Below are 18022 nucleotides of genomic sequence, written 5' to 3'. Positions count from 1 at the left end.
CAAGTTTTGTTGTAAATGTTTTCCATGGGGTTTTGGTTTTCCCGTTCAGTTGCTTGGTCTGTTTTTATGTGGAAATCAGGGAGATGAAAAAACAGCAACAACAACAACAGCAAAAACCCAAACCAAACAATAACTCACTGTCTCCGATGTCATGTTTCATGTTCCCAGAAAGGGGTCAGTGCCTTGAAGAGTTAGAGTAGAATTATGAATAACTGAAGTTTCTGACTTAGAAGATCTGGTACATGGTCATTTCATAGATGAAGATTAAAAAATAGAAGAGAAGGAGCAAAGTAGTGAGTGGAAGACCATTTTTTGATTTCTTAACGTTTGAAATGCTTATCATGAGTTAACCCTAATAGAAATGCCTTCTGAAGCACTATGCTTTTAAAATCTGATGGAAAAAGCTAGATGATGAGAGATCAACACTTTGAAAATTACAGAAGCCATTATAAATTGAGGAAACTATTACTTTTGGTAAATATTACAGTGTGAAAAATGAATAGAATAGAAAGCATGCACGTGGAGATGAAGGAGACACGAATACATATTTTGAACTAGTAATTTTATGTGTTTTCTGTAATTACGCACAACAAACGCAGGCTTGCATTGGGCAGCAATCTGACGAGGAAAAATCCATCTATTAGGGATGCAACTGGGTTTTTGGTCATTAGTTGTAAATGCCACTGTATATGTTTGACACAATATTAACAGAATGGATTTACAAAAGCTGAGTGTTCTTCCTGCTAGAAAAACAGATATTAAGATTCATAAAGATGAAAATTCTAGATAAAAATATTAAATATTCCTAAGCTATAAGTTTTTATGTGTGGAGTAGACTGCAGTGTACCATCACAGATCCTGTATTTTAAGAATAGGTGAAAAAGTCTTCTTTCTTATGAGCTGTTCTAGATAATTCTGAAGTGCTCTGACTTCAAAAAGGAATTTTTAAAATAGTGTGCACGTTTGGACATTCCTTTGTAAGTGACTGACTTTTGACCTCTGTCTTTTCCTTTCTTCTTTTTCTTCTTCTTCCTAAACTTAGGCCAGTCTTCAGAGACCTGAGATTAAACTTGAATCACTAAAAGAAGATATTAAGGAATTCTTTAAAATATCAGGTTTGTAAGTTGCTTTTTTCCTCCTAATTCGTTAAGGCAAAAGAAAGAAATACTTTATTTGGAGGGAATATTTTATCACCGGCCTTCCAGTTACTCATTCAAAATTGTGAAACAGTGTCTGGATAGGTTTCTAGTTGAGGAGAATTAGAACTTTCAGATATTTCTATAAAATGCTGCAAAAATTCAGGATCACTGTGGGAATCACTGCTTTGCAGTAACCAGTTTTAAATACCGTTTACTTCCTGATCAAAACACATCCTGAATGTGTGAAGAATCTCCCTCGCTAAGCACCTTCTCTTTTACCTTTTGTTCATAGCTGTTTTTCCTTCTATACTTCCCCCCCTCCCCTCTTCTTTTCTGTCATTTCAAAGAAAAGGAAATCCTAATTTTCTTGAGAGCAAGAAGAGAGGTTCCCTATCCTAACCCTTGCACATGGACATTGAGACGTTAAGTGGTTTACTTTTCCAAAAAAGTTCAAGTTGTTAGAGGCCAGGCTAACCGGTCTGGGGGTACCTCTAATAATGTTTCTGTTGTTCAGGAGTTTACGAAGTAGTTAGTTGTGACTGCTTACGATCTGTCTTTGTCAGGTGCCTGGCTGTTTCTTGCCCTTCCCTTGGCACATCCCTCATAGCACCAGCAGTGCATCACTTAGCTCTGCTTTGGCGTTCATTGAGCCCCTGAGCCGTGGAAGGGGCAATGGTCCTCCCATCTGGAGAAGATGGTGCGGTAGTTCTGCTTAAAAGACAATATGTTGAGAATTTTGCTACTCACTGTTTGTCAATGGACACAGTGGATGTGTAAGAAATAATTCCTTAATAACACTGACACAGCAATTGACAATTGATAAAGTTCTTTCACAAATGAATATGGTGTCAGAGTTTTAGTGAGATATGCTTTATTACAATGTATGGTTATTTTTAAAACTAATATGTTCACATGTTTTATTCTTTTTTTAAAAAAATAGGTTGGGAGAAGAAACTTCAGAATGCTGTTTATAGTGAACTGAGTGTGTGAGTTTTTCCTACCTATTTTGAGATACTGTTACATTTAGCTGTATTTACTTTGTAAGTAATGAATATAATATTGCTATGTACACTCATTATATTATTATTTTTCATTAGTATTTATATAACATTTCACATAAGTTGATATATTTAAAAATTACAGTCTTGCCTGAGAATGAGTAATGACCATATGGGGGTTTTTACCACCAAAATTTTTATATTAATAACTTCTTTATCCAGTATAGTTAGGGAAATAAGTTAATATTTCAGATAACTGAAGCTTATCAACATTCTTTTTATTGGTGCCATTTTGGATATTACCCTTCTTCTCTCTTTATAAAGCAACCATTCTAAATATAGTTAACTTTTTTTTTCAAAATTGGTGTCATTCTTAAGAAAATCAGTGTTTTTTGTTAATCTGGATTTGTCTTCAGAATCTGTTGTGGTGTGTAAAACTATTTCTTACTACAAAGAATATAGATCTAGAGTGTTAGCTTTGTAGTTTATTCAATACTGCATTATTCATCTGTTATTTATTACCTACCATGGGCTAGCACTATGCTAGGCACTGGGAATATAGTATAGAACAAGAAATCAATTCCTACCCTCATGGAATTTATAGTCTAATGGAGTTCTTATGTCTGCTCTCTTTTTTTTAAACTGCTGTTCAATGTGCCTGTGTCTCTAGCATTTTCTAGTTTCTAACACTTTTGTTTCCAACTTGCCCTTTCTAATCTGCTGTTAACTAGGAAATAAGATAATCCAGTTTATCAGAACTGTTTCTAAAGGGACTCAGATGAAGGCCTGTGGATCTGTGCTTAGACACACATTTTAAAAATCAGTATTTGCTTCTCTGCTTATCGCCATTTTCCCAGTTGGCTTACGAATTCTTAAAAAACATCGTGTATAAGTGCTGTCTGTCAATTGAAGTTGACCGTAATGATACCCCTGATAGCATTCCTCCAAGGAATAGATGTTTATCATGACAAATAAGGTTTTAAATTTACAATAAGTTTAGAGATGCCACAGGTTGCTTAAATGTGAACATGATTTATGTATTTGACTGTGACATAGAAAGCGTATAACTGTGTGGGTCTGTGTGTCCAGTACTGGTGGAATAAAAGCATCCGGTTGTGTGTAATTCCAAACAGTGAATTTTTATCTGAGGAGATTTGACTGACGATTGCAATTTTTGTAGTGTAATGCATTCCTTAAGATGGTGGTCTGACCAGTGAGTGCCTGTTTACTTGATGGCAGGGACAGAGTTTCATTCACTGTCTTATTTCAGTATCCTAACAATAGACATTAAGTATTTTTTTTTAATATGAAATTTATTGACAAATTGGTTTCCATACAACACCCAGTGCTCATCCCAAAAGGTGCCCTCCTCAATACCCATCACCCACCCTCTCCTCCCTCCCACCCCCCATCAACCTTCAGTTTGTTCTCAGTTTTTAAGAGTCTCTTATGCCTTGGCTCTCTCCCACTCTAACCTCTTTTTTTTTTTTTTCCTTCCCCTCCCCCATGGGTTCCTGTTAAGTTTCTCAGGATCCACCTAAGAGTGAAACCATATGGTATCTGTCTTTCTCTGTATGGTTTATTTCACTTACCATCACACTCTCCAGTTCCATCCACGTTGCTACAAAAGGCCATATTTCATTTTTTCTCATTGCCACGTAGAATTCCATTGTGTATATAAACCACAATTTCTTTATCCATTCATCAGTTGATGGACATTTAGGCTCTTTCCATAATTTGGCTATTGTTGAGAGTGCTGCTATGAACATTGGGGTACAAGTGGCCCTATGCATCAGTACTCCTGTATCCCTTGGATAAATTCCTAGCAGTGCTATTGCTGGGTCATAGGGTAGGTCTATTTTTAATTTGTTGAGGAACCTCCACACTGCTTTCCAGAGCGGCTGCACCAATTTGCATTCCCACCAACAGTGCAAGAGGGTTCCCGTTTCTCCACATCCTCTCCAGCATCTATAGTCTCCTGATTTGTTCATTTTGGCCACTCTGACTGGCGTGAGGTGATACCTGAGTGTGGTTTTGATTTGTATTTCCCTGATAAGGAGCGACGCTGAACATCTTTTCGTGTGCCTGTTGGCCATCCGGATGTCTTCTTTAGAGAAGTGTCTATTCATGTTTTCTGCCCATTTCTTCACTGGGTTATTTGTTTTTCGGGTGTGGAGTTTGGTGAGCTCTTTATAGATTTTGGATACTAGCCCTTTGTCCGATATGTCATTTGCGAATATCTTTTCCCATTCCGTTGGTTGCCTTTTAGTTTTGTTGGTTGTTTCCTTTGCTGTGCAGAAGCTTTTTATCTTCATAAGGTCCCAGTAATTCACTTTTGCTTTTAATTCCCTTGCCTTTGGGGATGTGTCGAGTAAGAGATTGCTACGGCTGAGGTCAGAGAGGTCTTTTCCTGCTTTCTCCTCTAAGGTTTTGATGGTTTCCTGTCTCACATTTAGGTCCTTTATCCATTTGGAGTTTATTTTTGTGAATGGTGTGAGAAAGTGGTCTAGTTTCAACCTTCTGCATGTTGCTGTCCAGTTCTCCCAGCACCATTTGTTAAAGAGGCTGTCTTTTTTCCATTGGATGTTCTTTCCTGCTTTGTCAAAGATGAGTTGGCCATACGTTTGTGGGTCTAGTTCTGGAGTTTCTATTCTATTCCATTGGTCTATGTGTCTGTTTTTGTGCCAGACATTAAGTATTTTTGTATAATCTGTTGAGATTTTTGAAGGAGTAAGTAGTACTACCTTTTTTGCTCGCCTGGGTTCTGAAGAAATTGAGAAACAAGCCCAATAGGATATCAAAATCATACTTTTATTACTGATAAAGACCAGATAAAAGGTTGTAGCTTAGTGCAAGAGCAAAATGGGTCCTTTAACTGAACTCCGGAATTAACTAGACTTAACCTTCCAGTTAAGTAGCATCAGTGAGCACGTTCCGTTTATTATTCCAAAATTTAAAAGTCGGATAAGGCACTAAACCTCTTCTGTGGCAAGCGAGAAAAAGCCCTGGGGAGAATCTAAGAATATTACAGTAAGGGAGCTCTTTTCACAGGGAAGACACATCCAGAGTGGGGAAGTGTTTTCGCTAACATAAGTCAGAAGAATAAAGAGGACTTGGTATACTGTGCTGCATTTTTCATTGACAGAAACCATTAGATGGACAAGTAAAGAAAACAAAACATAAAGTAGAAGAATTTACTAGGTTAAATAATCAGAGTAGAAAAAAAGATGCCCTCTTACCTAATAAAGGTGTAGACACATGAGCTATACAGATGATACCTGAAAATTGTTCACTTCCTTTTACCTATTTTGGTAAACACGCCCAAGATTTTTGTCCGATTCTTGTTTAAAAGAGAGAGAAAAATTTCTGTATTCTGTTATTTACCTGAAGCTTGTAATTCTAGCCGAGGTTAGTTCTTCCCACTTAATATTGACTACTTTATTTAATTATTGTTGTGTTAATATTTAATAGATAGTTCACATTGATCGAAGGAGTATTTTATGCAAGCACTGTGCTAAGCAGTTTAAATTCATTGCCTTGTGTAATGTAATCTTCACAACAACCCTGTGATTGTGGAATTTATTATTGTAACCATTTTACAGAAGAGAAAACGGAGGCTTAAACTACTTAAATAATTTACTGAAGATCGTATGGCTAGTAAATGGTAGTACTAGGTCGTAACCTCCAGCTGTCTGATTCCAAAGCACATGTGTTTTACTGCATCTCACATATGTTTATATTTTATCTCTCACCTGGATTAAAAATGTTATAAGACAAGAATTGAATTTTATATTTCTTTTAGTACCTTCTAGAGCATCAAATAAATGATTTTGAGTCAACAGGTAGTTATTACGCCCCCTGCCAATGCTAACACGTGATAAATATTTGTTGAAGAAACTCAGTGTAGTTATTAATCCTAAACTTACTAAAAAGATTTAACGAAGACAGTCTTTACATGGAACATGTACCTTTTTTTCCCTTAGTTTTCATTGTACTTTGTGTAGAACAGTTTATTAAGAATTAGGTGACCTATCACTCTCTTTTAAGGAATATAAATTAAATAAGTAAATAATCCTTTTTAAAGTCTTTCTATATAAATATATATTATAAAAACATCCCACAGTCTACTGTTATAGTAGATATATGCAAATGTCCACCATACCTTGGAGAGGTATGAATGTTGAGCAGTAGTGGACCAAAAATGGGAAGATTTTAGATAATGGGTTTCTCACACTAGACCACAAGATAGAGTAAGTCTTTATAGATATTCATGGCATTTGTTGGAAGAGTCCTCAGGCAGTAGACCAGAGCACTTCCAAAATGTCCTAATCACCGTTCTTCTTTGCCTTCTTTTGAATGTTGCTTTAAATGTACTTGCTATGTGTTATGCACTGAGCTAGGAATTGAGGATAGTGAACAAGCTGGATAGCCTTTGCTTTCCTGGAGCTCACATCTCTGAGGCACACACGGTTTAAGAAGGCAATTAGAGCACAATTATAGTATAGTATAGTATAGTATGGATAGTACATAGTCCAAGAGGTGCTGTGATGGGCCAGACAAATGGAGTAGGCACTTAACTCAGGTCGGGGATGTCATGATGGCTTACCGAAGGAAGCAATATTCAGATTGAAATCAAAAGCTAAGGTAGAATAAGTCAGGGGAAGGAGTAGAGAAGAAAGATGCTTTAGAAGGGAGCAACGGGCTCAGAGATTCAGAATTGGGAAAGTGTGGCACATTGGAGGAACAAAGTTTATGGCTGGGTGGTACAGGGCGAGGGACATGGTAAAGGACGATTCTAGATATGTGGGTGGGGATGTGCTGCTTCTTCAAGGCTTTTTAGGCAGGATCCTAAGAGCATTTGGGTGTCATTTTAGAATTTCAAGCAGAGTGGTGACATGATCGTGTCTGCGTTTTATATTCACTAAGCAATGTACTGGTTATCCAGTATGTGCCAGGCGTTATGCTAGACACTGGAAATAGAATCATTGGTGAATAAGGAAGACATTGCTTGTGGCTATACAGCCGGGCAAATTGGCTAATAGGCTGAAAATAGTGTGGAAGCAGGGGAGACTGCTTAAGAACCTGTTGGCTGAATACAGGCAGGAGATGTCGGTTGTCTAAAACAGTGTCAGTGGGATGAAAAAGGATGAGAAGGATTTAGAGGGATTTCAGGGACAGGAAGAGACAAGAGTCAAGAGTGATGCCCAAGTTTCCGTGCTTTGTTCTTACCTGTCAACCTTCATCTCTGCATATAACTAAATGTGAGCTGCACAACGACAGAATTTTAGCCTATTTGTTTACTATTTTTATTACCATAAACACTTAGTAGGTTCTTATTAAATACTTCTGAATGAATAAAAATCTAACTTTATTTTGGTTTTATATTAATGGTTTTGGGGTTGCCACCTCTTGTTCCCTGTTTTTAATTAAATGTCTTTGTTCATTAAATAACTTAAGATTATAAGTAAGTACTCTCAAGTTTCAGTCCTAAATTAAGTTTTATTAAATTTGGAAATAACTATCATTAACATGAAAGAATTTAAATTTTTTTTTATGTTTTATTAATTTTTTGGAGAGAGAGAGAGAGACAGCATAAGCAGGGGAAGGGCAGATACAGAGGGAGACCCAGAATCTGAAGCAGGCTCCAGGCTCTGAGCTGTCAGCGCAGAGCCCGACACAGGGTTTGAACTCACGATCCATGATATTATGGCCTGAGCCAAAGTCGGATGCTTAACCGACTGAGCCACCCAGGTGCCCCATAACGTGAAAGAATTTTAAAACAATTTAATTCTAAACTACGTCCCTTTACAAATGATATATCAAACAGTATGAAGTATATGGTTTTTTTAAAATTCAAGTTAGTTACCATATAGTGTAGTCTTGGCTTATCTTGCATATAAAAAGAAATATTGAGGTATATGAAGATCGTAATTTTTTTTTTCATTTGTGAGTGGGGAAAGGTAATTTATTTAGGTACACAGAGTACAGATTTTAGTAGAAAAAACAGTTAGCTGGAAATAATTAGTTAGTACAACTGTTTTCTATGTTGGGCAGACCGGGTTGCTTTTTCTATTCCAGAAATGTTTCTTACGGGCATTTGAACATTTTACACTTAGGTCTTGGGATAGGTGCAGTTCAGCTTGGTATATCATAAACACTTTACATGTCGATGTCCCACTTTGAATGAGGTACTTCTTGAAAATTCAGTGTATGGTTCTTGATTATTGGAACATGGTTGCTTTGCTGTAGGTACAAGTGTTACGACTAATTTCAATAGGAGTTACATGTTGTTGTGAAAAAGACTGGAATCTCTAAGTAAATGCTGAACTGTTGTGTTTTCCTATTGCCCTCTCTCTCTGTGATTTCATGTCACTGTGTGTCCGTCATTTTATTTCAACCGTTCTGGCTTTTTCTGATTTTTAAACACTCCCAGTGTTCCTAACTCAGGATCTTGTGCTGGCTGCCTTCCTGCCTGGAATATCCTTCCCCCACATCTTTGCCTGGTTGGCTCCTTCTTCTCAGTTAGGTCTTAGTTCAAGGATTAGCTCCCCTAGACACCTTCCCTATCCTTCCAGATCACGTCTATCTCATTACCCTGCTCGCATCTTCTCATGGCACTCATTACTCTCTGATATTATTCTATTAATTTGTCCCTTTTTATAATTATTGACTGTCTTTACTAGATGTTAAGTATATGAGAACAGGGGATATTGTCTCAATTGCCATCATATCCTTAGTACCTAAAATGGCTCAAATATTGTTGAGTCAACAAATGTTTTCTTTATAAAACCAGTACATTTGGAATACGAAGGTAAAGTTACTTAGAAAACAGAAAGAATCCATGATACATGAACATTTTTAAATTTTATTAAATTTGTATCTATTAAAACATGACTCATATGGAAGATAGCACTTATATTATTTCAACTATGTTAAAAATATATAGCGATATGGAAAAGGAAATTGGGAGAAACGAAAAGATACGTTGTGAGTTCACAGATTTTTTTTGAACCTTAAAAAATCCCTCTAAATGTTACAATATTTATGTGCTAAAAATAAGAGTTCTGGTAATTTTTACATGAGCATTTACTAAGCTAAGTAATTTTAAAATTCCCCCAATTTATGAATTCAGATTATTGTGCAATTCAACTTTTAACGAGCAATTAAATTGCTAATCTGAAGCTACCACGCTAGTAGGATAAGACTTAAAGTTTCATTATGTTGTTATACCTTCTGAAAACACACAGGTTTGCTAACAGATATTCTGTTTCACATATGACGTGGACTACAGAGGTGAGTAATTTCTAATGAAAAGAATTAATTACTTATCCAGATAACGTATAATATTTAGCTGCCTCTTTTTGTCCCTAGGTTTCCTTTACCTAGCCATCCTGCTGCACCTCCTGAACATCTCAAAGAACCTTTGGTATACATGAGGAAAGCACAGGTTGGCTATTGTTCATTTTTCACTTTATTTTGCCATGCCAAGTTACATAATGCAGAGTGAAAAGTGCTTGTTGGTATCAGGAGTGTATGTCATTCATTACATGGAAGCCTGGGTAAGAACCCTCCAGCACAGTGTTTGCATGCTCTTCCTTTTTACTTTCAGTGACCGAGGATCACACCTGTTTAGCTGCAGTAATCCTGAAAATGTGTAGAAGAAGGAAAAAATCATGTACCGTACTGGCCTGAAATTTTCAACGTGATAAAAGTATTATGTGGCAATTTATTCCTGATGCTCTGAGATATTAAAAGAATGAGATGGGAACGAACTGACTCACTCTTCCCTTAAAATTTTGGCCGTGGAAGCCAGCGATACTGATACTGTATTTGAAATATGTTTGTCCTCATAGCAGGCTGCTACATGCTGTGTTCTGTCACAGAACTCAAATGAACCTGCTATCTAAAGTAGGCTGAAACAACTACAGTTCACTTTAAAAAATAAAGTAAAATGACGTAAACAGAAAAGCTGTAAAGAACTGTTTAAACAGGAGGTTGGTAAGTCCTGTCACATGCCCCTGACGCTCGACTGTCCGCCTCAGCACGGCCTGGTGCACCTGCCTCTACGAGGCTTCCTTGCGGTACCGCGTACGACTCTGTCGCTGCCGCCGCCGAGGGGCTTAATGGACACCACAGAGTTGACCTCTCTCAATCACAGTGTCAGAAATTATCATGGAAAATTTCAAATATACCCCAAAGAACTCCCATAAACCCATCACCCAGCTCCAGCAATTATCATCGTGGTTCCTTCTGCTACTCCTGAGAAATATCCTGCTGCTTTGAGTTATCACATTCCAAGCAGTGCATGTTAGGCAGCTTTTTATCATTCAACCATTTTTATTTTCACTTTAAAAACCTTCAAAATTAGATGGTGAAAGGAAGCAATGTAAACAAAAATCATAGAGATATTTGAGGAAATATGCCATATATTTCTATCTCTAGGTAGTGCATTTAGGTCTAGCAATCAGACGGTATTATCAATATGTCTTAAAACATAATCATTAAAATGATTCATGTATGAAAGAATTGTTTGATCTTTTGTTGTAAAGACGTAAACTCAAAAAAAAATAAAATAAAAGGGTTGGGTCTAAATATTTTTTTGGTGAAGTTTGAAAATTTCTCAAAGGTGTAGAGAAAGTTTCAGTTCTAGCATATTAGGTATAGGAAACATAACACTAAAGTTGTTTACCCATTATGACTGGAAAGAGGTAGAGAGGGAAATAATAGGTCGATGTTTCAAGCCTACCGCTGGTTGCTGAGAACACATGTGAACGGTAAGTGTATGCGTTGTATATGTACATGTATGTACACACATGCCTACTACTCTCCTCTTTTTTTTTCCATACTTACCCACTAACTCGGGTTGACGCACTATAGTCCAAGGGCCAAATCTGCCCTGCCACCTGTCTTTATACATCTGGCAAGCTAAGAATATTCTTTTACATTTTCACCTGGCTGAAAAACCAGGAATAATGATATCTGTGGCCCATGAAAATGATAGGAATTAATAAAATACGTCGTATTGGAAGCCTTGTTCCTTTGTTTACTTATTGTCAGCGGGTGCTCTCGCACTACAACGTCGAGAGTTTAGTAGTTGCATAGAGACCTTATGACTTGCAAAGTCTAAAATATTTACTGTTTACCCTTTTACAGAAAAGTTTCTCAATCCCTGCACTACACTATTCCTTCTTTAAGAGCAGGGACTGTGTTTTTTTATCCGCAACATCTAGCCCAATGCACAGCCCATGGAACGCTCAAGAAGTGTTTGTTGAAATAATTGATTCTTTAACTGTGGCCACGCTAAATACCTCCTCTACAGGTTAGTGTCCGCCTACCTGTCCCCTTGTATTTGTTCCTGTCTCCTTGAGGCATCTAGTTCTTAAGCTCCCTAATCTTTCGGCAGTTCTCTCCTTTTTGCACGAAGGCTACTTAGTCTGGATGGCGTAACTACCTTCCCATCAGTGTGCTCCCTTGCACCTCGCAATCTCTTGCCCCATTAGACTTCTGTTCTGCCTGCCATTCCAGTCCTTAGCCTAAGGCTACCTCTGCCATCTACTGTCTTTTCCCAAACTGTGGCATACTTGGGAGGAAACTCACACGAGTTTTATGTTTACCGTGAATTCAGTCTAAATCCATTCATCTTTCAGTGGATTCATTTTGCTGCCTGTCAATCCTTTTACGATTCGTCATTCATTATCTGCTTTCCAGTGAGGTTTTCCCAGAGTTTTCCATGCTTGTGTAGCCCCTGATTCTACCTCCCTCTCACTCATTTTTAACACACGCCACTTATTTCATTAAGAACATTCAGGTCATCACATTCAGGTCTCCACAGCTTCCCTCTTTGCTGCCACATCTTTTTTGCCTCCAATCCTCTATGATCAACTATCTACTGTACGTGTCTTCTGTGAAATCAAACTCAACATGTTTAAAACTGAGTCTATGGCATTATTCCTAAAATGAGCATCTCGTCCTGACCTTCCTATTTCAGTTAGTGTCATCATTACTATAGTAATTTAGACTTGAAATATCTTTGCTATTTTCCGTATCCAAAATAGTCACTAAGTCCTATAAATTATTTCTTCCCGTGGTCTTACAGCTTTCTCTTCCTTTTTATTATTAAGGCCATTACCATAGTGCTCACAGTGGTGATGAAGAGGAGGATGGCTATCTTTTATTGAGTGCTAACTTTGTTTCAGACGTTGATTCACATCCTTGTCTTATATTGTCACCTCCTGATTTTCAACTTATCTCTTTCCCCATCTTCATATGTACTCTTGACACAATTAACTTCAGCTACAAGCAGATGAAACCTTATAATACATGCCACTGCCTTTTCACAAATCTTCGGTGACTACCAATTGCCCAACAAGTTCCTACCCCAAAGCGCAACATTTAGGAATTTTTAGTTTGTCCCTAGCTTTCCCTTTCACTTTCTCAATCTCTGCCATCCTATAACTGTCCTTTGTGCCCTTCCAGGGGAATCATTTTGAGTTTCCCTCTTGCATCTTTTAGAAAAGAAAAGAAAACTTTTCTTATTTTGTTTTCTTGTCCTGGAAAGCTCTTTCTGCCTGCTTAGCATTAGGAAAATCCATCTGTTTTGTGAGGGTCAGCTCAGATGACATCTCTTCTCTGCTGTAGTTATCAGCCCTGTTGAAAAGGATCTCTCCCTCTTTTGGAAGCACACTGTCTTTTAGCATGTTGTCGTTTTATGGTTCTTATTACAAATCACACTCTGTGATAGCAATTTCTGTACACATCTTTTTTACTTTAGTTATAAGCCTCTTGAAAGCAGTAACAATTTTAAAACATTTTTGTAGACCCATTATATCTAGCATACTGACCTTTATGTAGTAAGAACTCAGAAAGTTTGTGTCAGATTAATAGTAAAGGCACTTGCCATCTCTTCTAGCAATTATTGTGATATTCAATTAAAAGATATTTACTTAACAGAAGACCATGGGGGAGGGGAAGGGGAAAAAAAAGGGTTAGAGAGGGAGGGAGCCAAACTATAAGAGACTCTTAAAAACCGAGAACAAACTGAGGGTTGATGGGGGGTGGGAGGGAGGCGAGGGTGGGTGATGGGTATTGAGGAGGGCACCTGTTGGGATGAGCACTGGGTGTTGTATGGAAACCAATTTGACAATAAATTTCATATTAAAAAAAAGATATTTACTGAATGCCTGCTAGAAGACAATCTACCATGTGATCTGGAGATTCAGAAATAAATTAGATAAAGATTCCACCTATGGGTAACTCATGGTTTAATCACTGAAAGTGCTGTATGCTATGGGGGAGATGGCTAAGACGTTCTGTAGAAGCACTAGGGAAGACCTGGACATAGGGGATTCTTTATTAAGTTGTTCTTTGCTCTTTACAATCAAAAGAACTTAAAATAAAATCCAGTGAGTGTTTCCTTCTGCTTTTATTCAGTAAAGCAGGTTGGCAGAAAATATTTTGGAACTAGAGCCAGGAAAAAAATGTGATTCCCCCCTCCCCCCCCATTAAAGTTTCATGAGTTATTTGAACTTCACTTAGCTCTTGATTGTGTCTTCAGAGTTGGGATGTAAATCAACTCTCTGCAGTTTTTGGCAGGCTAGATTGATGTTCAATTTTCTGGGCTGATGAGGGAAACAGGCTTCTTACACCGCATCAGCATTTCCCAGAGTATTTTCTGCTGAATACTAGCTCTGAGAGATGCTCTACAAAAAAGGGTTCCATGGACAAATAAGTTTGGAAATTGAGGCCCACACTGCCTTCCTCTTGGTGAATTACTGTTTGTTTGTTTGTTTGTTTGTTTGTTTGAAAATTCGTGTCATATATTTTTATTTTTTATTGAGGCGTAGTTGACACACAGCACACTTTCAGGTGTACCGCATGGTGATTTGGCAACTGTATACATTATGCCACGTGCACCACAAGGGAGCTGCCATCATCCAGGGCTATTACGGTACCATTGACTGTGTTCCCCACGCTGTACTTTTCATTCCTAGAATCACAGTTTACGATTTTTTTTTTTACAAGGGTTTTAGATGTACAGAAGGACTGAGAATATATTATAGAGTTCCCATAGATTCCACACCTAGTCTCCCCTCTTATTAACATCTTAAGTTAGTGTGGTACGTTTGTTACAATTAGTGAACCAATATCAGTACGTTATTATTCGCTAAAGTTCATACTTTATTTCCTTAGTTTTAACCTGATGTCCTTTTTCTGTTCCAGGATCCCAGCCAGGACACTACATTACATTTGGTTGTCATGTCTTCTTAGGCTCCTCTTGGCTATGACAGTTTCTCAGACTTCCCTTGTTTTTGATGACCTTGACAGTTTTGAAAAGTACTAGTCAGGTATTTTGTAGATTATCCCTCTGTTGGAATTCGTCTAATGTTGGTCTCATAATTAGACTGGGGCTGTGGGTTTTTGGGAGGAAGACCACAGACAGAAAGTGCCATTTATACTCATTGCATCATATCAGGGTATATACTGTCCACATGGTTTACCACTGTTGATGTTGACCTTGATTGCCTGGCTTAGGTAGTGTTTGTGAGGTTGCCCCACTGTAGAGTCACTCTTCACCCCCGACACCCTTGTGTGCTCTACTCTTTGGAAGGAAGTCACTATTTATGGTTCACACATAAGGAGAGACAGTTATATTCCACCTCCCTGAGCTGGGAATCTCTACAGAAATTATTTGGAGTGTTTCTGCATGGAAGAGTTCTCCCTCTCTTCCATGCAGAAAGAGAACTGGGGAGTTATTTATAATAAATTTGTTTATTTATTTATTTATTTATTTATTTATATCACTATGTTATTTATTTATGTCACTATGAACTCGTGGGTGTTTATTTTAGTCTTTGCGTTTTAATTTAATGCTTCCTTAATTTTGTTGCATACAATTTATTTTGGGATGCTAAGGCTCAGGGATGTTCTGCAGTAAAGAAACTGTTTAATTTTATTTAATCCAGTGTTGTTCAAATTTATGTGACCACAGAACCCTATTTCCATGTAAAATAATTTGGGAACTCTTTTGCCACACCTTTTAGAGAAAGGAATATTTGAAGAAACTGATACACAATGGGTGATTAAATTATGAATTTTTTTTACGAAATAATACTAGTGAGCACACAGAGCTCTAATTATGTGCCAGGTACCATTCTAGTGCTTTACAACTATTTACTCATTTAATATTCATGACAAGCCTATAAGGTATGTTACTCTTATGATCTTACATAGGTCCAATTTCACAAAACTAGTAGGTGGAAAAGTTGGGATTTCAACCTGGATAGTCTGGCTGTAGAATCTGTACTACCTGATGATATTCAACGTATTTCTCTATCCAGTCCAGAAATGCTCAAACTCAAGATGTGCTATTGGTTGAAATTACCCAGTTCTCTGTCAATCCAGGAACCTAAACAAAAAAGAGAATTTTGTTGGTTTTATGTGACTTCAATTTTCATCCTCTTCCTAATTAGTCTTTCTGCCTTCTGTATTGTCACTCCATTTCTTAAAACTTCCCAGACTTTTAGGATACAACCGCAACTCCTTATTTTTGTTTACAAGACTGTCAATGATCTTGCTTCTTTTTACCATTCGAGTCTTACCTCTCGCCTCCTCACACTGTTCCTCACCATCCTGCCAGTCCCCTGGCCGCTTCCACACACATCTGCCTTCTCTCTTTAATCATACTTGACCTCCTTCAGTTGTTCCTCCAGGAGAACTGTTGCACATGCCATTGCTTCTGTGTAAAACTGCCTCCCCACAAATCTCACGTATTTCTGGCACATTCACAGGTGTCAGGTGACATGATCCTTTCTTTAGGAAGGCTTTCTACGCCTGAGATCTCAGATTCCCAGGTACTTTTTCTGTGTCTCTATTCCTCCATACAGGAGGCACTCTATACTTCCTACCATAGTACTTGGGTTGTCTGATTATCATCTAGATTCTGCAGTCTCTGGGAAGGAGGATCAGGGTCTCTCTTTTCACTACTGTATCCTCAACATCTGGCATAGTGCCTGCCTCATGGCAGATGCTCAGTAAATATATATTTTTTAATGATGAATGAATTGAATACAAAAAATAGAAAATGCTCCCTCTTAAAAATATGTACACCCCTTTCCTACTAATTCCACTTCTAACATCTAGGATCTTATCTCAAGGGAAGAATCAGGGAAACACAGAAATTTATGTTCGTGATGATATTAAAAAATTTAAAAGAATCTAAATAACAATAGGGTTTGCATATACAGCAGGGTATCTCCAAAAGACAATGTTCTACAGGCATCCAACAATGTTATTTTTAAAAGAATATAATGAAATAGGAAAGTATATGATATTATCTTAAGTGGATAAAGCAAAATATAAAACAATATAATTCCACAAATTAAATCTCTCAATCGTACACATACATGCATAGAAAAAATGAAAGAAGAGAACAAAATATTAATAGTAGTTATTTTTGGATGATGAAAATTTATGGATGCTTATTTATTATTCTATTCTTTACATGGTTTTTTTCAAATTATCTTGAATAAATGTGTTACTTTTATAATCAGAGAATTACTAAAATCTTCTTCCATTAGAAAGCTGGGTTATAACTATTTTGTTTTATTTTTTCAGAGTGAAGGAAATAATTTTTTAATTTGATAATTTCATAGTTTTTTACATGCTACATTAGATGGCTTTTAAAGACTTCTTATTTACGTCCATTGTTATAAAAAAGTAGTAAGGCAATCAGTAATATCCAGTTAGAGATTTCAATATAGTTTTGATTCTTGTGTGAATTTTTTGCCTCTCATGGTTTAGAAATTAATTTATTTATAAAACTCTTGAAGTCCTTTGACTTAATACCATAGATTCCAATTATTAGGGAAACTGATTTGAAGGCAACAGTAATTTCATTTGGAGAGGATATGGGTTTGGGTAAAAGGTAATGTCTTCCTATTAAACATTTTAAATGTAAAAGGGCATTCATTTTCCTTTTAAATAACATTTAAAGCTTTATTTTGTGAGTCTTTGGGTAGAAACCATTATTTTCTTTGTATCTTGTATTAGTGCACTGTCATTTCTCAATAGTTCATTTGCCACTTTTACTTTTTCTGTGTGTGCTGAAGATATGTTGACATTTTTATTTAAATAATAGCACAGGAATAACTATGATTTTTTGAGCACTTATTTTTGAGACTTAGGGAGTATTTAGTCACCTCTACAGACAGAGCCTGGGAAAAGTTTAGTATCTATAAAACTGAAGTTGAAGTGGACCCTTCAGGTTTATCTCATCCAACCTCTGGAGTTCATTTCCTTTTGCTCAAGTACTTCTGAAGACAAGGAACTCACAATTTCACTAACTTAAGTCATTTTGGTTAAGCCTTTCTACTTGTTGGAAAGTCTGTTTCTTGTATTAAGCAATCATAGGCTCCTTATAACATTTACTCACCGATCATAGTCCTGTGCTTGACACGTAGAAAGCACTCAGTACATGTCAGTTAGTGAGGCAGCAGGTAAACGAATGAATGAATACCCTGAAATAAGATTCAAGTTCTGCAGGGAACCCACAGGGTGACCCAGCTTGCGAACAGCCACTTGCTTCACTTTGGATTTCCCCTCATTGTCAGGAAATTCTATTCCCCTTTCTGATGTCTATAGAAACGACTTCTCTGACTACTTGGGATTTCTATGGAGATAACTTCTCTGACCATCTGACTGAAGTTCTTGCAAGGGGTACCTTGGAAAAGCCCTGCTATCCTTGTCATTGTGTCATCAATATGGAACGGGGAATGGGGAAGACGTAGCGAACCACTGGAGTTACTTTTCCTTCAATGTTTTTAGACTTTTAAAGGAAGTGGTATGTGCTCCATTAACAGCTAGAAGTTTTGACACACTCAGCTTCCT

The 18022-nt window shown here is 37.2% G+C and overlaps 1 protein-coding gene and 1 long non-coding RNA gene across 8 annotated transcripts in view; one reads left to right on the top strand and one right to left on the bottom strand.

Moving 5' to 3' along the window:
* TBC1D19 (TBC1 domain family member 19) overlaps positions 1-18022 on the top strand; it is a 148260-nt gene that overhangs the window by 24128 nt on the left and 106110 nt on the right. For 4 of the 7 annotated variants that reach the window (XM_003985476.6, XM_045056488.1, XM_019829664.3 and 1 more), the window contains exons 2-4: positions 1043-1115; positions 2080-2125; positions 9509-9584. The exons of 1 other annotated variant lie outside the window; for it this stretch is intronic. In XM_003985476.6, coding sequence (XP_003985525.1) covers positions 1043-1115; positions 2080-2125; positions 9509-9584 — 195 coding nt within the window. Of the gene's footprint in view, positions 1-1042; positions 1116-2079; positions 2126-9508; positions 9585-14356; positions 14482-18022 lie in introns of those variants that run through there. 2 more of the 7 variants (XM_045056490.1, XM_006931184.5) reach the window with 2 other exon arrangements.
* Positions 9580-17796, bottom strand: LOC109499229. The gene is made up of 3 exons (XR_002156449.2): positions 17568-17796; positions 15444-15542; positions 9580-9781 (listed from the first exon to the last, which is right to left on the bottom strand). It is a non-coding gene; the product is annotated as an uncharacterized LOC109499229 (long non-coding RNA).

The sequence above is a fragment of the Felis catus genome, chromosome B1, assembly GCF_018350175.1.
Source record: "Felis catus isolate Fca126 chromosome B1, F.catus_Fca126_mat1.0, whole genome shotgun sequence".
NCBI classification, from domain to species: domain Eukaryota; kingdom Metazoa; phylum Chordata; class Mammalia; order Carnivora; family Felidae; genus Felis; species Felis catus.
The sequence above is the reverse complement of the archived record's forward strand: the minus strand, read 5'-3'. Positions and strand labels throughout refer to the sequence as shown.